General features: G+C 38.9%; 1 protein-coding gene across 1 annotated transcript in view; it reads right to left on the bottom strand.

Moving 5' to 3' along the window:
* Positions 1-21,277, bottom strand: part of EPHA6 (EPH receptor A6) — a 1,087,270-nt gene that overhangs the window by 24,057 nt on the left and 1,041,936 nt on the right. The window contains exon 15 of the mRNA XM_062206703.1: positions 11,336-11,485. Coding sequence (XP_062062687.1) covers positions 11,336-11,485 — 150 coding nt within the window. The remainder of the gene's footprint in view (positions 1-11,335; positions 11,486-21,277) is intronic.

Here is a 21,277-nt window from a genome sequence, read left to right as displayed (position 1 = left end):
CTTAACTTTTAATTCCATTTTTACAAACTTTTTGAAGTATCCTCTTGTTTAGGAATAGCTTGAGAAAATTTACATTAAAATTCATCTTCATAACCGTTTCCTTTGTGGAAAGTTTTGCTTTATAGGTACTTAGTGATTCCTTAATTCAGGACTGACAGGGAGTAGCATATGGGGTGCTTTGTCTAAGAGACTAATTGAGGTTTGTTGTTTTAGGAGATGAAGGGGTGATAATTAACTAGAGAGAATTTTGCAACAGTTTGGATTTATGATATTCGTAGGCTGTCATCCTTTGGGAGAAGAATTATACAGGGCTATACCCTTATTTAAAAATGTAAGGAGAAAATTAAAATAAAGTGAGAAAATATGAAAGTAGCTGAGATGAGAATTTCTATATAGAGGTGGGAGGAATTAGATTCTGTCAGAAATTATTATTGAAAACTTGGGTGGTTATTTTAAATAGACCATCCTGGTTCCTTGTCATCGATACTGCAATTTTTAACAGTGTAGAGTCAACATAAGGCTCAACTAGGGGACGTAGCAGACTGCTCTGCTCTTGCTAAATCTGATGAATTTTCCAATTGTGTTGATGGTTTCTGAATCAAAGCAGGCAATGTGCATCTTTTATTAGATAAGGCAAACAAAGGTTAGACAGTCAATATGAAGATGCTGAGATATTCCTGAACAATAGCTTTGAACATGGACTGCTTGGGTGGTATAGGGTATCACATTTTTATAAGACTGCTAAATATCTCCAAAAGAGATGCATATTAAATTGTTTTTCATACTTTGTTTTAAAAGAGACTGCCTCAAAAATTTAGCAGTGACTGAAATATATATGAATAATGAAATGTGAAATTATTATTATTCTGCTTGTAAATATTTATCATATCTTTGTGGAAAACCTAAAATTTCATATAGAAGGAGGCAGATGAAACAGAGGGTACCAGTAAGCACTTACTTTTTGTGATAAAAATTACTTCCACAGATTAGGATAGTTAGAGTCATAATAACATGGAAAACACTAGTAATGTATTTTGCTGATGTGCAATATGAATTTTGAGTCTATGTAGGGGGTGAGAGAAAGATAGAGAGCGTGATGGTTACAAGTAACACAGACATACTCACTTTCCTGTTTCATGTTTTCCAATATATAGTATTTATAATACAATTAAAAGGAATTGAGACTCAAATGAAACTGTATATTCATGGAAAATATGAATGGAAAATGAGGATAGGGTGATAATAAGATACAGAATGAAAACTCTTTCAAAAGCTAGTTTGCTTTTTAGCCCACAATTTCCTTTTTAACTTTAATATAAGAACTTTCTTAAAACCCAACACTTACTGTGAGAACTCACAGCAGAATGTCAAGGGCCTTTATGCAATACATAGGGTCTGTCCCTCAGTAGGTCACTATCTTTCATATTGTTGAGAGAGTGGGTGAAATGGGGAACAATAGGATTCTCCTAAGTTAAAAGTTGTCAGTGACATGATTTATTGTTTGGAAAAATCTTCATCCCTAGCAGTTGAAAGTCATACTTCTTGAGACTGAGATAACTAACAGCTATTATGTAATGATGGTTCAGCTTGCAAGCTGTTGGAGAAATATCTGTCAGGGAGTTGTCTTAACTGCACAGAAGTCCCAAGCTGTCATTGACAAGCTCCAGCATTGAACAACTGTCTGTCTCTTCTTAATAAAGGAATGAGGACTGGACTCTGCCTGCAATCATGCTTTTTACCTCAAAAAGCTTCATTTCTACAATCACTGAAACAGAAAACTTAATTTGTGGGAATTTCAGTAACATCTCTAGATCTGAGTTCCATGCATGTCTTAAAGATTCATTTATTTAGGGGCCAATGCTGTGGCGCAGTGGGTTAATGCTCTGGCCTGAAGTGCCGGCATCCCATATGGGCGCTGGTTTGAGACCCGGCTGCTCACTTCCAATCCAGCTCTCTGCTATGGCCTGGGAAAGCAGTAGAAGATGGCCCAAGTCCTTGGGCTTCTGCACCCCTGTGGGAGACCCGGAACAAGCTCCTGGCTCCTGGCTTCGGGTCGGCGCAGCTCTGGCTGTTGTGGCCATCTGGGGAGTGAACCAGCAGATGGAAGACACCTCTCTCTCTGTCTCTACATCTCTCTGTAACTCTGGCTTTCAAATAAATAAAATCAATCTTTAAGAAAAAAGATTCATTTATTTTTTGAAAGAGCTACAGAGAGAGAGTGAGTTCCACAGATTTAACACAAGATTTGGCTGGTGTTGTGATGCAGCATGTAAAATGCTGGCATCCCAAATGAGCGCCAGTTTGAGTCCCATAAGAGCTTCACATCCAGCTCCCTGCTAATGTGCCAGGGAGAGCAGTGGTGATGGCCCAAGTACTTGGGTCTCTGCCATCAACATGGGAGACCCACAGGGAATTCCAGGCTCCTGGCTTTGGCTTGGACCAGCGCTGGCCATTGTGGCTATTTGGGGAGTGAACCAGAAGATAGAAGATTCTCTCTCTCTCTCTCTGTTGTGTATGTGTGTGTGTGTGTGTGTCTCCCTCTCTATATATAATTCTACATTTCAAATTAATAATAATAATAAATCTTTAAAAAAAGATTTGGCCTCTGTGAAATTACTGTTTTCCACAGAGCTCCAAGTGCTCAGATGGAGCTCTGTGGGAGACAAAGGTCTAGATGGGGGTAAGGGGTAGGCGTGTGGTGCAGCAGGGTAAGCTGCTCTTGGGGATGCCCGGATCCCGTGTTGAAGTGCCAGTTCAAGTCCTGGCTATTCTGCTGCTGCTTGCTGCTAATGTATCTTGGGAGGCAACAGGTGATGACTCAAGCCCCTGGGCCCCTGTCATCCTCGTGGGAAAATTGGATGGAGTTCCAGGTTCCTGGCTTCTGCTTGACTCAGCTTTAGTTTTTGCAGGAATTTGAGGAGTGAACCAGTGGATGAAAGATCTCTCTCTATCTCTCTCCTTTTTCTCATCCTCTTTCTTCATCTCTCTGCCTTTCAAATAAAATCTATAAATATATCTTTAAAAAAATTCTGACAGAACCCTGTAAACTTATAACTTTGTAAGTGAAAAGTGGAACACTATGATTACTGCTTTCAATGTCACTTTCCTACAACAATTATACTTTTTCGAAACTAAAGATACATTCCAAATCTATGAAACCATTTCATTTTTTAAGAAACTAGTCTTCTTAAAACTCAGGGACATTTTTCCAAGTATTCTCTGGGGGAAAAATAACCACCTAACAAATAATTCTTCAAAGATACATCATTTTTACTTTAAAAAGATATTAGGCAAATAATACATTTCTGGGTTCACTACAAATATATAAAAGCTATGGGAAAATGACTTATGGTTCAAAAGAAAGGGGGATTTTAAGATGCTATCTTTGTAAGTGCTCCAAATAAAACAAGTGAATAAAAATCATAGAAGCTAAAGATAGTTAATATACTTATTCTAAATAGAACCTGAAGGCAAAATTAAGTAATTTTCTTTATGAAACATTACTATTATGCATACATTTTCTAGTTTTGTGGTCATTTAGTTAAAAAATTCCTTTGAAAATTACACTTTGGTAGTAGCACATTGGTTACTGGTTTCCTTTACTTGGGACATTATTCTTTGAATTATTTATGATGGTGATTGATTGCATCTTGTAATATTCTTTATTACTCTTGCCTCTGTAGTAGACATACATCATGCTAGTGTATATATTTAATTAAAATGCTGCTATTGCCTTTGTACCCATAGTAAGAATTACTGAAAAACTGAGAGGAGGAAGGCCGTTTTGAAAATTGCTTTGGTAGAATACATATTCAAATCAATGCAAAAATTCCCTCTGTAATACGGAAGGCTGAAATAATAGGAATGGGCTTTTAGCAATTTACTGTATCTTATACAGATCATTACACAAGGACCATTACATAATAAAGTAGAGTTTGGGAAATCTAATCAGAGACAAAAATTGGAAATGACTGGACTCTCTGAGTCATAAAATCACACTGCATTTCTAGGTAAGTGGATTCTACATATCCATTCTTCTTGGCTAAAACGCTAACCCATAACTAAGAAAGGTTAGAGAATTATGAGGACAAAGCAGAAATGCAGGAGAAAGGTTATCTTCATTCTTCTTAAATTCTGAAAAAAAAAGGGACCATTCAGATGAGGTCAAAAGGTGGTTACCAACCACATTGCCCATAAAAACAAAACCTTAAAGCTAAACTGCATCCCGGCCCTCCCCATTTCAGGTAAGCTTTAGAAAGCAACCTAAAGCAAAACTCGTTATTACATAAAAGGTTGTGGAAAGTAAGGAGAAAGAAAAAAAAAAAACAAAACAAAACTCCAGAAAACAAAAACACTGAGGCTGCACTGTTTTCTAGTAAGCTTCACATGACATGCTCCCTGAGAGTGGCTATTTTTTTAGGAAACTGAACTACCTTAGGAGCATATGCCTAAATGATGCCATACCCAGGAGACATTTCGGTTTCAAACTGCTTCTAGATGACAAAAAAAAATTTTTTTAACAGCATCAGGTCAGGGGAAAAAAAAAAACAAAATGAAACAAAACCCAAGACTCCAGTCTTGCATTCAGATCATTAGCTCGAGCTAAGTTGCTTCTCATGTTAGTGCTGCTGGTTTTTCCCCCACATATTAGCTCTGTGGGGATTTGGTTATTTAATGTTGCCTGCTGTTCATGTTTTGCTTCCACTTTCTTCTGTGAGGCACATTACACGGTGTAAGTGCTGGAGGGAAGAGCTGCAGTGCCCTTGGTGTCATCCTTGGAGCTTATGTGGCTCCAGCATTACAATGTGCTCCCATTATGTGGTAAATAACAATTATTTTGAACATGGATGAAAATAATACAAAACATTACCCTGGAATACCTTATAAGAAAAGGAAAAAAAACAAAAACCTTCATACACTAGAAAACAGCAAGGAGCCATGCACCTGCAATTGTACCCATGAAGTGTTTTGGTAATGGGCTACCTACATCAATCATTAGAATCTGATTAAATAAGTTAAAAAGTGTAAGAATATTTCATATTTTATAACACAAATACTGCAGAAAAGATTTCTATTTCTAAACAACCTAAACAGCCTTGAGTCAATCCATTTCTTTTGCTAATAGAAAACAATGACAATGCTTCTCTTAAAATACAGTGGCATGCATAATTGAAAATGTTCTGATCTCATCAAGCAGATTTTTGTGAAGCTGCTTTGAAAATTAGACTTCTACAGTTTAGCCTAGTGGTGAAAGCATAACTTAGAAGCAAACAGGGGCTTCAACTTCGTTTACACCATTCAACAGCTTTGCAACCTTGAGTAAGTTACTGATACCTTCTAAGTCTCAGCTCTGTAATCTGGACATGAGAGTAATAATAGTATCTACTTCAGAGAATTATTTTGAAGATCAAAATGCTTGGCTCATAATAAGCCTAGAAAATGCAAGCTATTATTGTCACTCATTAATTAAACATCTTCTGAGTACCAGGTGCTTTACATACATTATCCCTAAATCTTTTAAATACTGCAATTGAGTTTTGTTTATTTATGCTTTTTTTTTAATTTGAGAAATAGAGAGATGGAAAGATAAATAGCTTCAATCCACTGATTCACTCTCCAAATGCCTGCAATGGCCAGGACTAAAGCCAGGAGCAGGTAATGCAATATAGGTCTTTGTGATCGGTGGCAGGAACTCAATTATCTGGGTCATCACCACTGCCTGCTAGGGTCTGCATTAGCAGGAACCTGGAGTCAGAAGTCAAAGCCAGAAGGTGAACCCAGGTACTCTGCTGTGGGATGCAGGTGTGTCAAGTGTCATCTTAACTGCTAGGCTAAATGCTCACCTTTGCAGCTGGCCATTTTGAACCCTGGTACTATTAATATTATAAAAAACTTAATCCATCTGCCTAATATTATGTGGCTAGTGACTTGTGGAGCTGGGATTTGAACCTAGACCTTTCTAGTTTATAAAGCAGTGACTCTTAACTGTGGGTGATTTTGTCCTTATCTCCAACTGAGCAATACCTGGGGACATTTTTGGTTGTCACAACTGGGAGAGTGTTATTGGCAGCGAGTGCGTAGAGACTGGGGATCCTGCTAAATATTCTACAAGGCACAGGACAGATTTATCTGGCCCAAATGTGAATACTTCTGCGAGACCTTGCAGTACTACTGGCCTTTCCAATATAATCTGCTGCTTCATTAGACTATAACCATGCACACTGTTAATGTTTTGGTGTCATCTGACACTTCAATAAATAATGCTGCCCCAGAAAATGATGTATACCAAAAAGGGAAAATGTGATACATCTTCTGTAAGTGTGACCGCATTCCTTTGGAGAATTCCTTGCTCATGTGCTCTGACTGTGGGGAAACTGCCAATCAAAGTGCTCCATCCACCTTGGAATGCACAGACTGGCACATGAACCTAGCTGGGCCAATCACAGTATTCATTTCTATGGCATGGTTTTGATGCACGATTGGGTAGGCCAGCTACAGTGTTCTCTGGGACTGGTAAATAACTTTTACAGACAGGTCTCGTTCTGCTGAGGTTGCTAACAAGGAATGTCTAGCCCTTAGTCTAACTAATACAGCAAAGAAAAATTTAATACTAGGTGAAGTGAGGTCAAAAACCTAAAGAAGCACTAAGAATCCTGCATGATTCCCTAAACTATGTTTGGAAATATTTGCTTTTTTTTTTGTTGTTGTTGTTGTTGTTAGTTTAGGTTGTCACTTGTAATCGAAAGTATAGTAAGCAGGGACAGACATTTGGCACTGACTAAGGTGTTGCTTGGGCTGCGTCCATTGCTGTATTTGGAGTGCCTCTGTTCAAGTCCCTACTCCACTTCTGATCTAGGTTACTGCTAAGGCACAGAGAGGTAGCAGATGGTAGCCCAAGTATTTAGGTCCCTACTACCCATGTAGGAGACCCAGATGGAGTTCTTGGTTCCTGTTTTTGGCCTATCCCAGCCCCAGTTGTTACAGGTATTGGAGGAGTAAACCAGTAGATGGAAATTTGATCTCTCTCTCTTTCTCTCACTCTGTCAATCTTTCAAGTACGTAAAAACAAATAAAACATTAAAAAAGAATTCTGAATAATACTCTGTATGCTTTCTTTCTCTACACATATGCATATATAGGAGTGTACATATTGATTTGACTATGTTCACACAATGTTGTTTCTATCACAACAGATACATATAAATGTGTGTGTATATATATATATATATATATATATATATATATATATAGTCTCTTCTTGACTCTTGGAGGGTGTAAAAGTTTGCAAGCACCAGAACTTCATCTGTCCACCTAAAGAGTGTGTTGAGAGTGAGCACTGGTTTTTCTAATTACCCATCACTCCCTTACAGGCATGCTTGGTCCAATAACTGTGACAAGACTAATAAGTAACTGTGGAAGGGCCAATTAGATGGCAACTGATGTTGTTTTTTGTTAGTTCTTTTAGCTACTAGTTGTGTGCAGTCTGTTTTATCTCATTTCCTTTCCTTCATGTACAATACCAGTGACCTTTGGGAAATTTGTTATATTATTCACCAAAGCAGATTCTGCAAATTCAGAATTGTTCATTGTAATAAAATACATGCCATAGTCTGTAGAATGGAGACACTATTTCATGAAAACTATCTGGAATTTCCTAAACTCCCATAAAAATCATAAAGCATGGTAACACTCCATTTGATCTGTGCTCATAGCTTTGTTAAACACACGGTAATGTAGTAAAAATATATAAAATATTCAAACAGAATATAGTAGAATTTTTGCTATCACATTACTTTTTTTATTTAAACTGTACCTTGGTGGGAAAAAGTAAAAAAAAAGACTATACTTTAACCAAATAAACAAGACAGGCAGTACAAATAGAGAATGGCCAGCATTTGGAGAGAGCAGCTGAGAAAATTCTGCTTCCAAACAGAAATTCTGGTTTCAGGATCTGTCACAGATATGCTGACTTCTAATCTGTTAAGTTAAACAGAATTTAACTCTCTTTACTGCAGCAGCAAAAAAATATTCACGAGATACATGAAAGATGTCAGCTCTTATACTTTCCTTTAGTCTTGCATCAATCAGAAGACCTCAAGATTGGGCTTTTTTTTTTTTTTCTCTCCAAACCAGTTTTTTTGTTTGTTTGTTTCTCCCTCCCCTATTCTCAGATTTTTGCTTGAATATTCTTTGATAACCCACACAAAGACCATGAAAATGCACCAACTTAGGCCCCACATGGACTTGGAAACCCCACCAAGCTCAGGGTGGAGCAATTGCTCAGCCTTGTGCTATGAACACTGGCAGTCCTGAAGGAATGATTATGGGCTCCATGTGGGAAGTCTATTCCTGGCTGTAGCAGCTTCTCCTGCCTCTAGATACAGTCTCTGAGGCCAAATGAGGTGCAATAGATGAAATCACTCTCTAAACGGTCATCTTGGACACAGATCATCAAGGTACCTGGCCAGAATGGGTGGGAGATCCAGGAAGGGAGGGGCTGACAACAGAATCTGGACTCCTGCAGGTAGCAATTCAGAACAATGTACATGGTGGTCTAGGTTGAAAACTACACATTTGTTTTTTCAGAAGCTGCTTCTTAAAAATCTGTCTTGTGATCTGACGTCTTCACTTGTAGCTATTCTGCACTGTGGAAGCCCTGTCTCAATCCTGGCACCTCCAAAGAAGCAGCAAAGTTCTGAACTTCCAAAAAGAACAATTTTGATCTTTCCTTTGTTGAGAAGAGTGTATTAACTATTTTCTCTGACATTATAAAATCATAGCATTGTTATCATTAAAAAGGGACACTAAAGTCATCTAACTCAATCCTCTTATTGTATTTTTTCGTCAAGGAACTGAGGTACTTTGAAAAGTTAAATGATTTTCACAGTTGAAGTACAGTCTACATAACCATGGTCATGGTTACTAAATGGTTACAATGTACCTCAGGTGTTAGGATAATCTAGGCAGTAGGAAAAACTAAGAAAGTATTCTTTATGTTTACTTGTCAAATCCTATTATAAGAATGATTATTCTAATAAGAATGACTCATTATGACTTTTATGACCATAAAGGAATGACTTTTGTGAATATATTTTATAATATATTCATATATGTACTTAAATCAAACCCCCAGTATTCTTTATCTTCCTGTCTTGCCCCCCCTAAGCTTTTATTTATTTATTTCATTTATGGTTTGTTTCCCTCCTCTTAGAAGTCAGCTCTATGAGGGCAAGATTGTCAGCCAAACCCCCATGGAAGACACAATTATTCCCTCTTTTCTTCTCCTTGCCCAGGAGTTTCTCTAGGAGTTGATCAGAATTCTTTTCTAAGGTCACGGACAACCATTCCTTACACAATTCCAGGGAAACCATGCCACTTCCCTATGCCTCAATTTCAGGACCAATAAATACAGTGATTGCACTGGATAACCTTCCCTGTCCCCCGTGAGTGTAACATTTGTTCACTGCTGTATTCCTAGTTCCCAGCATGGAGAGCACACCTGATAAATATTTTTAAACGGATTCGTTAGAACAGTAGTACTTGCATGTAATGAGAAAATTAATATACATCATCTGTGAACACTCAGATACTTTTTACTGATATAGGTATGCTACTGCTCTGACTTAGGCAATTTTTAAATTTTCAATGTGTCAAGGGACTGGTTAAGGTGAAGATTGAGTGGGGTATCACCTGAGGAGGGCACTCTTCAGAGCAGCAAGAGGGCTCTTGTATTCTGGAGGGGATTTTATTTGGGAGACTTCTTCCAGTAGCAAATTTTATCAAAATAGGGTAAGTAGGCAAGAATTATCTTGGATATAGAGAAGAACAAGAGCTATGGTGACTGAATTCAGGGCTTTCATTACCTTAGGCAATTAGCTAAAAAATAGAAGAAAAAAAACCCCAAAAACATGAATTTCTATCGGGAATGAACTTTCTGCTTCTGGAATTCAGTTTTAGGAAGAGCTGGAAAGGTGTTCAGGAATTTCTCCAAACAAGGCCCGGTGGCAGGGAAGGGCAGTAAAATCCTTCCGGTAGAATTCCATAGAGAATATTAGTCTCCAGGTAAATGACCTGGATCCCAAATGTCTAACTGTTGAGGGTGGAGCAGAGGTGGCTGGAAACAGCACACTTTGTATTTACAGCCAAATCTGAAATGTCCAGCCAAGCTGGCTTTGTGTTTTGACAATGTGTTCTGGAGAGCAATGACTGAGTAGTGTGTTTGACCTCAAACCTGCTGCTGTGTAGGTTTCTGGACCTGGCATTTTCTACAGTGTCAGCAGACATTTACAGGACTAAGTGAGGCTGAGCTTCTAAAGCAACAACACGTGGCAGGTAGAAACAACAGCTTAGGCTGGCCATCTAGACTCTAGTCTTGTCTATACCCACATTAGAAAAACATACATTTTTCTCTCTGAGAAAGTCCTTAAATTGCTCGGACAATCTGAGGTTGAGAGGCATAGTATGTTGAAGGTTGTGGGATTTCTCAAGTGATTAACTGGGAGAAGGGAAAGCGAAGTGGCAACAGTTGTCTTCTCTGTATGTTCAGGGATTACCTATAGGTATACAACCTTTGTTAGCATATATGAACATTCAGAATCACATTATAGGTAATTTCCCACATCCTTATCTCAGGAACCATCAAACACTTTGAGGAAGGCAAGTGAGTAGAATTTGAATTCTGAGATGAGGAAGGGGACAGTGCATTTATTTGCATTATTAGGGAACTCATATCTTCTGACTGCTGCTTCTACCGATGTGGATTGGTCATAGAGGTTCCATGTGTGAATTAGATTGTTTTGTAATATTATCAATCACCAAGGTAATTTTTATAGGCAAAACAGAATCAAAACATTACATAAATGGCCGTGTATCTCCAAAGAACTATTCTGGTTGACACAGACTGATAACGCACTTCCTGAAAGCATTCACTCTTTTCCCTCTAAGTGATATCTAGTCCAAATTAATTTGTTCTTTACCAGGTGCATCGAATTGTACAAAAGAAGAAGTGAAAGGTAAAATTGCCATTTCTTTTGCCTTACTTGTTGGTCAAGGCTATTGCAAAAGCACAGTGATGCTGCATTAGTGCAAATGTAGAAGTGTCAGCTGCAGGGGATGGATCTGGCACCCACCTGACAAAGCCCATCAGCAGGCTCCTATGACACCAAATACAGATTAGAGAGTGGGAGATTCTTCAGCTTCTCACACTTAGTCACTGACCCAAATCAACTTTCAGGCAAATGAAGATAGCCTGAGTGAGGACAAAAGGCCTGTTTCCTCCCCAAAGCTTTGGAGTATATATTCACAAAATGACACTGTAACTATCAGCAGCACTCACGTCTTGGTTAGACATTTCCCAGTAGGGTCTCTCTCCATAGGACATGACCTCCCACATGACAATGCCGTAGCTCCACGCATCACTCGCTGAGGAGAATTTTCTGTAGGCTATAGCTTCTGGGGCTGTCCACCGTATAGGGATTTTCCCACCCTGGAAAACAAATTGCAGATTTCTCAGCTGCCTCACAGTTCTATTCAAAAATAAAGTTGTATTTCAATTAAACATATTTTGTTAGAAAGATCTAAATACTTTATAATAGCATTGGCATTCTATGTTAAAGTCAAGCAAAAGCTAGAATACTGTTAAAGTGTCAGAAATATTTTCTTATGATAGTTATACAGTGAAAAAGACTTTAATGGGAAATAAGTCACACTTCAGAAATATTTTCATTCATTAGAGAAATTTATTTTTACTTTAGACTCACACAATTAAACCCACTATTATGCCATCTGAAGAAAGTTCCAGATTATAGGACATTAAAACTAAGTATCATTCAACACTCATTAAACATTGTATTGCATTTATAAATAATAATGAGAATAAGCTCTAACTTAATTGAAGAAAAGTGGTTAAATACAGAACTGAGACATTCTATCAACTCACTTTTTACCAGCATTTCATTTTCTTTTCATCTGCAATGATTGTATTTATTTAAATACTCTGTAACACTACACAAAGAGCACCTGAGAAGGATAATCTTTTTTCAAACACTGTAGGATATTTTATATTTTTGTTCTTCAGTGTTCAAGTTAACATTTGAACATATTAAAGAGATTAAATTGCACGAATTTAATCTATACTGCTTAAGTATTAAAGTCTGTCATTTTGTTATACTTAACTTTTATTAACATTTATTATAGATTTTATTGTTGAAACACTCTATAAATCATTTTTTTTTACTGCAATGACAAGAAGAAAATCATTCATCCATTAGATTTATAATCTTTAAAGTCTTAGCAGCTTGGAATTTCAAGAAAAGAGGATGAGGGCAACCTTGGCACCACTAGATGGCGTAAGAGAACAACGAGCTGCTCCCAGACTGGCGTCCTTTCAAACCGGAGTTGGCTTTGGTTAAGTTATTTTTGACAGTAGGAACCCACCAGGATAAATTTTACTTTTTTAATTATTTATCAGCATTCTCATGGTCACATCATCTGCTTACCCAATGTGTATAAATTCTGGTGTTAGGATGAGTAGGAGTAGAAAGAAACAAAGTGTGTGGACCTTGAGGAATTGAGGTTAAACAAATCCGTTAAGAGTGAAGCTGTTAGTAACCTAATCATTACTCATTTAATAATTGAAACACTATTTACTTTAAGAGTAAAGGGGTTCATGAGAGCGTCTCAGGTATGAGAAACCAAGACACTGTGGCAAAAAAAACAAAAAAATGACCTAAATGAAAGATCTCTGTGAGAGAGATCCCAGTGGAAAGAACAGGCCATCAAGGAAGGAGGTACCTTTGTCTGAAGGGAGGAGAGAACTTCCACTTTGATTATAGCCTTGTCTAAGAGGCTTACATAGCCTTGGCAGCTCATAACAAGAGCCTAGGGTGATTACTGACGTCATAAGTGTCAATTGTTAAATCAACAACAGGAGTCACTGTGCACTTACTCCCTATGTAGGATCTCTGTCCTTAATTACAGAGAATTAACTATGAGTATGTACTATGAGAATTAACAGGCCCCTGCACCTATGTGGGAGACCCAGAAGAAGCTCCTGGCTCCTGGCTTCAGATTGGCACAGCTCCGGCCATTGTGGCCATCTGGGGAGTGAACCAGAGGATGGAAGACCTCTATCTTTGTCTCTACCTCTCTCTGTAACTCTTTCAAATAAATAAAATAAATCTTTGAAAAAAAGAGTAAAGGGGTCCATCTGAAATAGGAAAGATTTAGTTTTCACAAAGCAAATGAGAGCATTGATGGAACACTCATTTCAAAGACTTGTAGCATGGGATTGTGAGAACCTGGGGGAAAATACTGAATCCCGGGCTTTGATTTAACAAGTGCGCCAATGAGTCCCGGATTGAGAGATGTAGAGCCTAAGACTCCTCACCATCTCTTTAGGTAGCATTATAAAGCATTGCTAAAAAGATGTAAATACTTCAGTGTGGGTGAAAAGTTCCGTGACATGAACTTTTGTTTCTTGACACAGAGGATTTACAACCATGTATCACAGCAGCATAATGAAAGGGATCCTGAACGCTAGATATTTTATGCTTTGGGGTAGAAGTTAACGACAGCACCAAATGAAGACCTGGAAATTGAATTTACAAAGTTGGTGATGGCAGCTGAAGAGGATGTGGAAGTCCAGGGAACTGCAAAAGGAGAAGTTTCATTCTTTTAAAATTTTTTTTTCATTTATTTGAAAGGAGTTGGGGAGGGGAGTGAAGGGACAGAAAGAATGAGAGAGAGAAAGAGAGCGAGAGAGAGCGAGAGAGATCGAAAGAGAGATCTTCCATCTGCTGGCTTCCTCCCCAAATGCATGCTGCATCTGGGGCTGGGCCAGACTAAAGCTAAGATGCTGGTACTCAGTCTGGGTTTCCCTCCCCGGAGGCAGGAACCCAGGTACTTAGGCTGTTACCTGTTTCCTCCCAGGGAGAGCGTTAACAGGAAGTTGAGTTTGGAAGTGGAGCCAGGGCTCGAACCGGGGAATTCTGATAAGGAACAAAGGTGTATCAATGGTATCTGAACTGCTGTACCCAATGCCTGCTGTGGGATTTATTCCTGAACTCAGAGTTGGGCTGCCACAGCCAATTAGCATTGGATAAATAACAAGTGTCTTTTCAGAATAAGCATGTGCCATAAAGGGATTATTTTGTATAAGTAGGTGCCAAATATTCAATTGGGTTTTTGATACCTGGGTTTCAATACCTGGGCAACCTATGTTTTTAGTTGTTAAATTTAACAGCCCTCATCCAAGGCATTAAAAAATTCAGAAATTAGAACAGTATAAATGATGTAACTAAATATACAGAAATATTCTGAAACCAACTGGTGTAGTCTTTATGAGGGGGCAAGGACACCCCTGCTTGTATTTGCACACTGATATTACAGCATCCTTTATTTGTATGCTTGTGGCTCAAGTATCTCAATCTGTGGTTCTGCATACTGATGTCACACAAGACTCAGATTTGTTTCAAATATGGAAGCCACATTTCCAGGAAATTAAGACCAAAGCTATAGATAGACCCCAGAATAGATGCAAGAGCCACAGTCCCACTGGCCTTTCTGGCTCTGGATCTTTCTTTGTTTGGCCACAAACAGTGTGTGGAAGTGTGAACTGCTGGTCTGCCAGGATGTTCCTTTGCTGAATCTTTGTGAATTCTATTAAGATAGGCCAATCCCAGAGTTAGCGGTTATTTTATATTCATTCACTTATAAATGATATCTCCTATTTCATGTGAATGAGCCACATAAATTCCTCTTTCAAATAACTTGATATCACATGTCAATGATAATGCTATCACTATCCTTCATAAGATTTTATTTTCTCCACAAGGGGAAGATATTACAGAGTATTTGATTAATAGCACTGTTACCTGTTGTGAGCTGAATTGTGGTCCCCCTACATTCAAATGTGGATGCTCTAACCTCTAACCTCCAGTGTGACTATATTTTGAGATAGGTTTTTTTTTTTTTGTTTTGTTTTTGTTTTTTTTTTTTTTTTTTTTTTTTTTAAGCTAACTAAGGTTAAAGGAAGCCCTGGGATAGGCCCACACTCCAACATGACTGGAGTCCTTATAGGAAGATGGAGAAGGTGTGTGGGCACAGAGATGAAGCTGTGTGAGGATATCCTCAGAAGGAGGCAGCCATCCGGCAGCCACAGAGAGGCCTCAAGAGAAGCCAAGCTTGCTGACACCTTGGTTCTGGACTTCCGGCTTCCAGAACTGGGAGAAATGTTGCTGAAGCCACCCAGTCCATGGTATTTTATCAAGGAAACCCTAAGAAACAAATATGCTATCCCTTTAAAAAGCCATAATATTTTTCCAAGTATTTTGTTCAAATAACATTGCAAAATGAACAGTACACTGTTATTTCAAACTCTGTTCCAAGAATTATCTTGAAATAAAAATTGTGAGCTGGAATGAAAAAAAATAGGAAAAAGTGGGACAAAAGTTGAAAGTAGGAAATACGATTGTAATGAACAAAAATGCATGATAGCATGAACCTGACGCTGCACAAACTAATAATTTTGAGCATGTACGTGATAGAGAGAAGCAAGCATTCCATCCAAATCTTCTTTTCCAAGGCTACCTAGGAATACAGTTTCATATATAATTCCAAGATGAGGCAGAAAGGCAGAGGCCCATAAAACTATCCCTCTCTTCCTATTTCCTCCACGAGCGGAGATGCAGAAGCCCAGTCCTTCTTCTTCTTAACTGGATGCACCACCTTATGCTTTTTGGGAGTTAATCTCACCTGCATGTTTTTGTCCAAGATCTTGAGTCATAGATAGAAATAATGCACTAGGGTATTTTTCCTCAACGCATCAACTCCAAGATGTTCATTTCAGGTTTCCAGAATGAACAAATAGTACTTTAATTTTGAAATCACAATCATTGGAACATTACATGTTGCTTTACCATATGGTTATGAAAGAGAAAAAAGTTACCAAAGATGCTAATTAAAATGATTAAATGTAGCTCAAGAGCCATATGTACTAACATCTCCCCTCTTAGAGAGAAAGATAAGAAATAGGAAGTAAGCAAACTAGACTGCTACTGGAACCCTTATTAGTAAGCCTCTTTTCCCACTGTTTTTCAAATCATATATACATTGGTTACCTAATAAGTAGATATTTGGTTGAAGCTGCAAAAAGTGTTTCGAGGGGAACTAAGAGTACTATACACATATATACATGTGTACCCTGTGCACTGGAGATGATTTGTATTATAGGTACACTTAACAACTAGGATTTAGAACCCAACCCTGTAATATTCAGAGGAGTGACTAATCACCTGATATGTACTAAGGTTATGGAGGCTTAACAAGGAAGCCGAATAGAAAAATTCCATAGAGAAGCAGGAACATTTTCCAGGTATTTGTCTAATTTTCATTCACCAGATTTAATAGTTATTCTAAAGGTACATGGTGGGGGCTGGTGTTGTGGTGCAGCAGGTTAAATTACCACCTGCAGTATCAGCGTCCCATATGAGCATCACTTTGTGTCCCAGATGTGCCATGTGCAATGCAGCTCCCTGCTAATGAGCTTGAGAAAGCAGTGGAGGATGGCCTGAGTTCCTGGATCCCTGCCACCCAAATGGTAGACCAGGATGGAGTTCCTAGCTACTGGCATTGACTTGGCCTGGATCCGACTGTTGCTGCCATCTGGGGAGTAAACCAGCAGCTAGAAATCTCTTTATTTCTGTGTCACTCCCTCTCTCTAACTCTGTCTTTCAAATAAGTAAATAAACTTTAAAAGAAATTAAAGGCGAATGGTTTGAATAGACAGTAATTTGCCTGAAGACTTTCCTTTGATTTATTTCTTCAATCTATCTCTGTAGTAGTCAAACTTCAATGAGTAAAGAATATATATTTAAAGAATGTCCAAGGGCAATTTTGACTAAATATTTTTCTTTATAAACTGCAAATTGTAAGTGAGATGTAACTATATTGAATTCATTATGTTGGAATCCGTGCTGTGGTATAGTGGGTAAAGCTGCCACCTGCAGTGCTGGTATTCCCTATCGGCACCAGTTCAAGTCCCAGCTGCTCCACTTCTGATCCAGCTCCCTGCTATGACCTGGGAAGGCAGTGGAAGATGGCCCAAGTCCTTGAGCCCCTGAACCTGTGTGGGAGACCCAGAATAAGCTCCTGGTTCTTGCCTCCAGATTGGCCCAGCTCTGGCCATTGTGGCCATTTGAGGAGTGAACCAGTGGATGGAAGACCTCTCTCTCTCTGCCTCTGCCTCTCTGTAACTCTGCCTTTCAAGTAAATAAATAAATAATAAAAATAATTTATTGTATGGCTGTGGAAAAATCCTAACACTTTGAGTCTTGGATTTCAGATTTTAATCACCGTAAAACAATAAACTCTAATGTGTGTTACCACTTGCCTACAGTTCCTGAGTTTCCATTAAATTGTAATAAGACAGACCACACAAGTGGGTACCTGACTGTGTCAGCTGACAGTCTGACAGAAAGGTTGACAGACATTCTCTTGGATTACATCCTTGGCCAGTAGTTAGTGGTCATAGTGATCACCCTGAGTGGTTAGCAAGAGGTAGCAAGAGGTAGAGTAATGTAAATACCTGTTTTTATACTTTTTTCTTTTTTCTTTTCTTTTCTTCTCTCTCTCTCTCTCTCTCTCTCTCTCTCTCTCTTTCTTTTCTTTATAGGCAGAATTAGACAGTGAGAGAGAGAGAGACAGAAAGGTCTTCCTTCTGTTGGTTCACCCCCCAAATGGCCGCCACAGCTGGTGCGCTGCGCTGATCCGAAGCCAGGAGCCAGGTGCTTCCTCCTGGTCTCCCATGCGGGTGCAGGGCCCAAGCACTTGGGCCATCCTCCACTGCCTTCCTGGGCCACAGCAGAGAGCTGGCCTGGAAGAGGAGCTACTGGGACAGAATCCGGCGCCCCAACGGGGACTAGAACCCAGGGTGCCGGTGCCGCAGGCAGAGGATTAGCCTAGTGAGCTGTGGCACTGGCTTTACCTTTTTTTTTTTTTTTAAAGAAGGCAGTAGCATGGATATCTAGGATATCTTGGAAAGATATAGAACCAAGACATCAATTCTCTCTCTCTGCTTTTGCTTCTTAACTCTAAATGCATTACCACTGGTTATTTGGAAAAGTTTTAATATGGGGTCTTATTCATGACAGAAAAAGAAGGAATTCATGTGGAAGGACTTCCAATCTTACTATTTCATTTCAGTGGTATTTTCTGTGAGAGGTCATCTGGTTTCAGCAGCATTCGTGCAGGGAACAGCGCTGCTGGGCCCTCTGCCCAGTCCACTGTATGTATGGGGAAGACACAGTGATTCACAGAAAGATATCTCAGATTCTGGTTACGCAGACAGCCTTCCCCAAAGGCATAGTCATCTTTCTCTTAATCACTGATCATGAAAAATAAGCCCACGTCTTAAGCATTTCTTCTTAGTTTGCATTCCCAAAACAACAAATTCTAGTGCAGAGTTAGGCTATATTGTACAGACCTCTTAAAACGGCTCCCACCTCCCCTCTCAGAGAACAGCATGCACACCCCTCTTTCACTGAGGTTCATCTCATCTAGAGCAGCGTTGTGGCACTTTGAGAGGATTTACCCTGTTCTAAAATACGAGGATACCACCCGTCCTCAGCTGAAGACAGACTGAGGATTAATGATGGAATGAATTCATTTACAGTCACAAAGGAGAAACTTCTCATAATTTGGCTTCTAGGTAACATTTGCTAAATGAGTTAATATACATAAAGTACTTCTTAGCTGTTGGCACATAGTAGGCATTTAGGTACTGTTTTTGTGTCCTTAATTTATGTATTTAAATTTGTGGAGTGGATTAGTTATCAAGGGAGTGGGCTCTTGATAAAAGCATGAGTCAGGACCCCCCTCCCTTCTCTCTCTCATGTTCTCTCACCCATTTGCCCTGGGATGAAATGGGCAACAAGAAGGTTCTTGCCAAATGTGGGTCCCTCAACCTCCGACTTCCCACCTTTAGAACTGCAAGAAAAGTTTCTGTTCTTGCAGCAAGTGGGAGCTCTGTCTGTGCTTCTCAAACAAACAAATAAAAATTAAATCTTCTGTTCTTTATAAATTTACATGTCAGGTACTATGATATAGCAACACAAAATGGACTAAGATCATACCAATTTTGACAGGATGATATGCATTATAGAAATCTGTGGCAAATGGCAATGTTTTAGGTAATAAATACATGGAACTAATCTTTTCAAATAATTTTATATAAGACAAAGACTTGTTGGCATTTCCCCCTTGTCCCAGGTGTTCATTGCTTATACTGAAGGCATTTCTATAGGTGTTCACTGAAATCTAGGGGCTTGGGTTTTATGAATCCAGAGCTCACCGACTGGTTGGCTTTGGACTGAAACAGGCCTGCAGTTGAATTTTTCAAGGCTTTTAGTGTTGTTTTTTTTAAGTAAGTGAATCTTAAATGTCTTTAGACAGGGCATGAACTACCCAGGGCTCCACGGCTGCATCCTCTCGCCCAGTCTTTCATCAGATACATCTGACCTATTTCCATTATCTTCCTTGTCCTGCAGGCATTGCTGTCCCACCCACTCCTCCTTTTACTGTAACCCAACTCCCTGTTCTGATTATGAAATAAACAATTATCTACTTTTGGAACCTATTTTAGAAGGTATTTTTCAAAAAGAATAGGAACGGATGAGAAGTGATTTCAAGTAAACATGAATAGCTAAACCACCAGCTTCGTTTTCCTTGGTTAAAGAAATTCTTAACAAGACAGTCTCATTCTCCTCTCTTCACACTACATACTTGAAACTACCCTGCATTTTTATGCATTGTTTAAATGTATCAGAAGCTCAGCGAATGCTAATTTTTGTCCCCCTAATAAAAACAGCGTGTATATTAAAAGTCTCAAGAATTAGGATCCCTTTCACCTGCTTCCTCCTAAATTGCTCCTGAAAATAATTCTTTACCATCTATTTCTCAGTCTTCCCTTTCTATGAGAACATAGGTGCTACATCATTGAGTGACACTATTCTGGGGGATATCTGTTAAATTAGATTTTCTGTTCTATCCTCTAAGGCAGATAATGCATAGCACAATGTTACTATAATGTGGGAAAATTAAACATATACATTACTATGAGGACTGCCATTGTATCTGAGTATAGATATCCTAAAACACTGCTGACAAGTATAGACAAGGTTTTTAAAACAACCTTTTACTCGTTATGGCTTTGCAAATGTACAATATGGTAAAGTCCTGGGGGACAGCTGACAATACTACAGTTACAGATGTTGTTCCCATTCTTCTCTGGACAGCAGTGCTCTTCCCAAGCATCTGTCTGTCTATCTGTCTCTTTTATTCTTTCTCTCTTTTTAGTCCAGCACTGCAGAAGATGAGCTACCCCAGCTCTCCCTCTCCAGTGCATTTTAATGAAGTTTTTAAAAGCTTCTCACTGACAATATATATATTAGCACAAAAGTAACACAGTTTTCTAAAATGTACCATACAAGTCACAGAAGGAAAAGAGGGATTAATGGTTTCAGGCTACTGGCTTTTGTTAGTATTGAATCTTTAATAATAATTCTTCAGATACATAATCTTTGAGAGTTTACAAAATATTTTTATCTAAATGGCCTCAAATTGATGCACAATGCTAGATAGTAAAAACTTTGTTTTCTTATCATGTGGCATTGTGAGAATACTATTGATAAAAAGCAGTGACTAATACTTGCACCATCTCTGGTGGTTCATTGTATGTGTCAACTTGATTGTGTTAAGGGATATTCAGAGAACTGGCAAAACAACGTTTTTGGGTGTGGCTGTGAAGATGTTTCTGGAGGAAGAGACTTGAATTAGAAAATTGAGTAAAGAAGCTAGGCCACAATGTGGGTTAACAAAACAAAAGACAGAGTGTCAATTTGTTCTCTCTCCTGGAGCTGGGATGTCCATCTTCTCCTGTTCTTAGACATCAGAGCTCTCGTTCCTGGGCCTTTGGACTCTTAAGACTTATTTTAGTGTCCCCCTGCCATCCCTGTCCTCCTTCCACATTCTCAGGCCTTTGAACTCACATGGAGTTGCTCCAGCAACTCTCCTGGTTCCCCATCTTGCAGATGATATATCATGGAACTTCTCCGCCTCCATAAGTGCAAGGATCAGTTCCCAAAATAAGCCCCCTCATATATCTGTGTATACCGTACTGGCTGTTTCTCTGAGAATCCAGACTAATACACCATCTCCATCCGTGGTTAGATACCATTTATTTGGGAAGAACTTAGATACTATCATTAGAAAAGTGAATTGT

Source organism: Lepus europaeus, chromosome 2 (genome assembly GCF_033115175.1).
Source record: "Lepus europaeus isolate LE1 chromosome 2, mLepTim1.pri, whole genome shotgun sequence".
NCBI lineage: Eukaryota > Metazoa > Chordata > Mammalia > Lagomorpha > Leporidae > Lepus > Lepus europaeus.
Note: the sequence above shows the minus strand (reverse complement) of the source record. Positions and strands in the feature narration are given on the sequence as shown.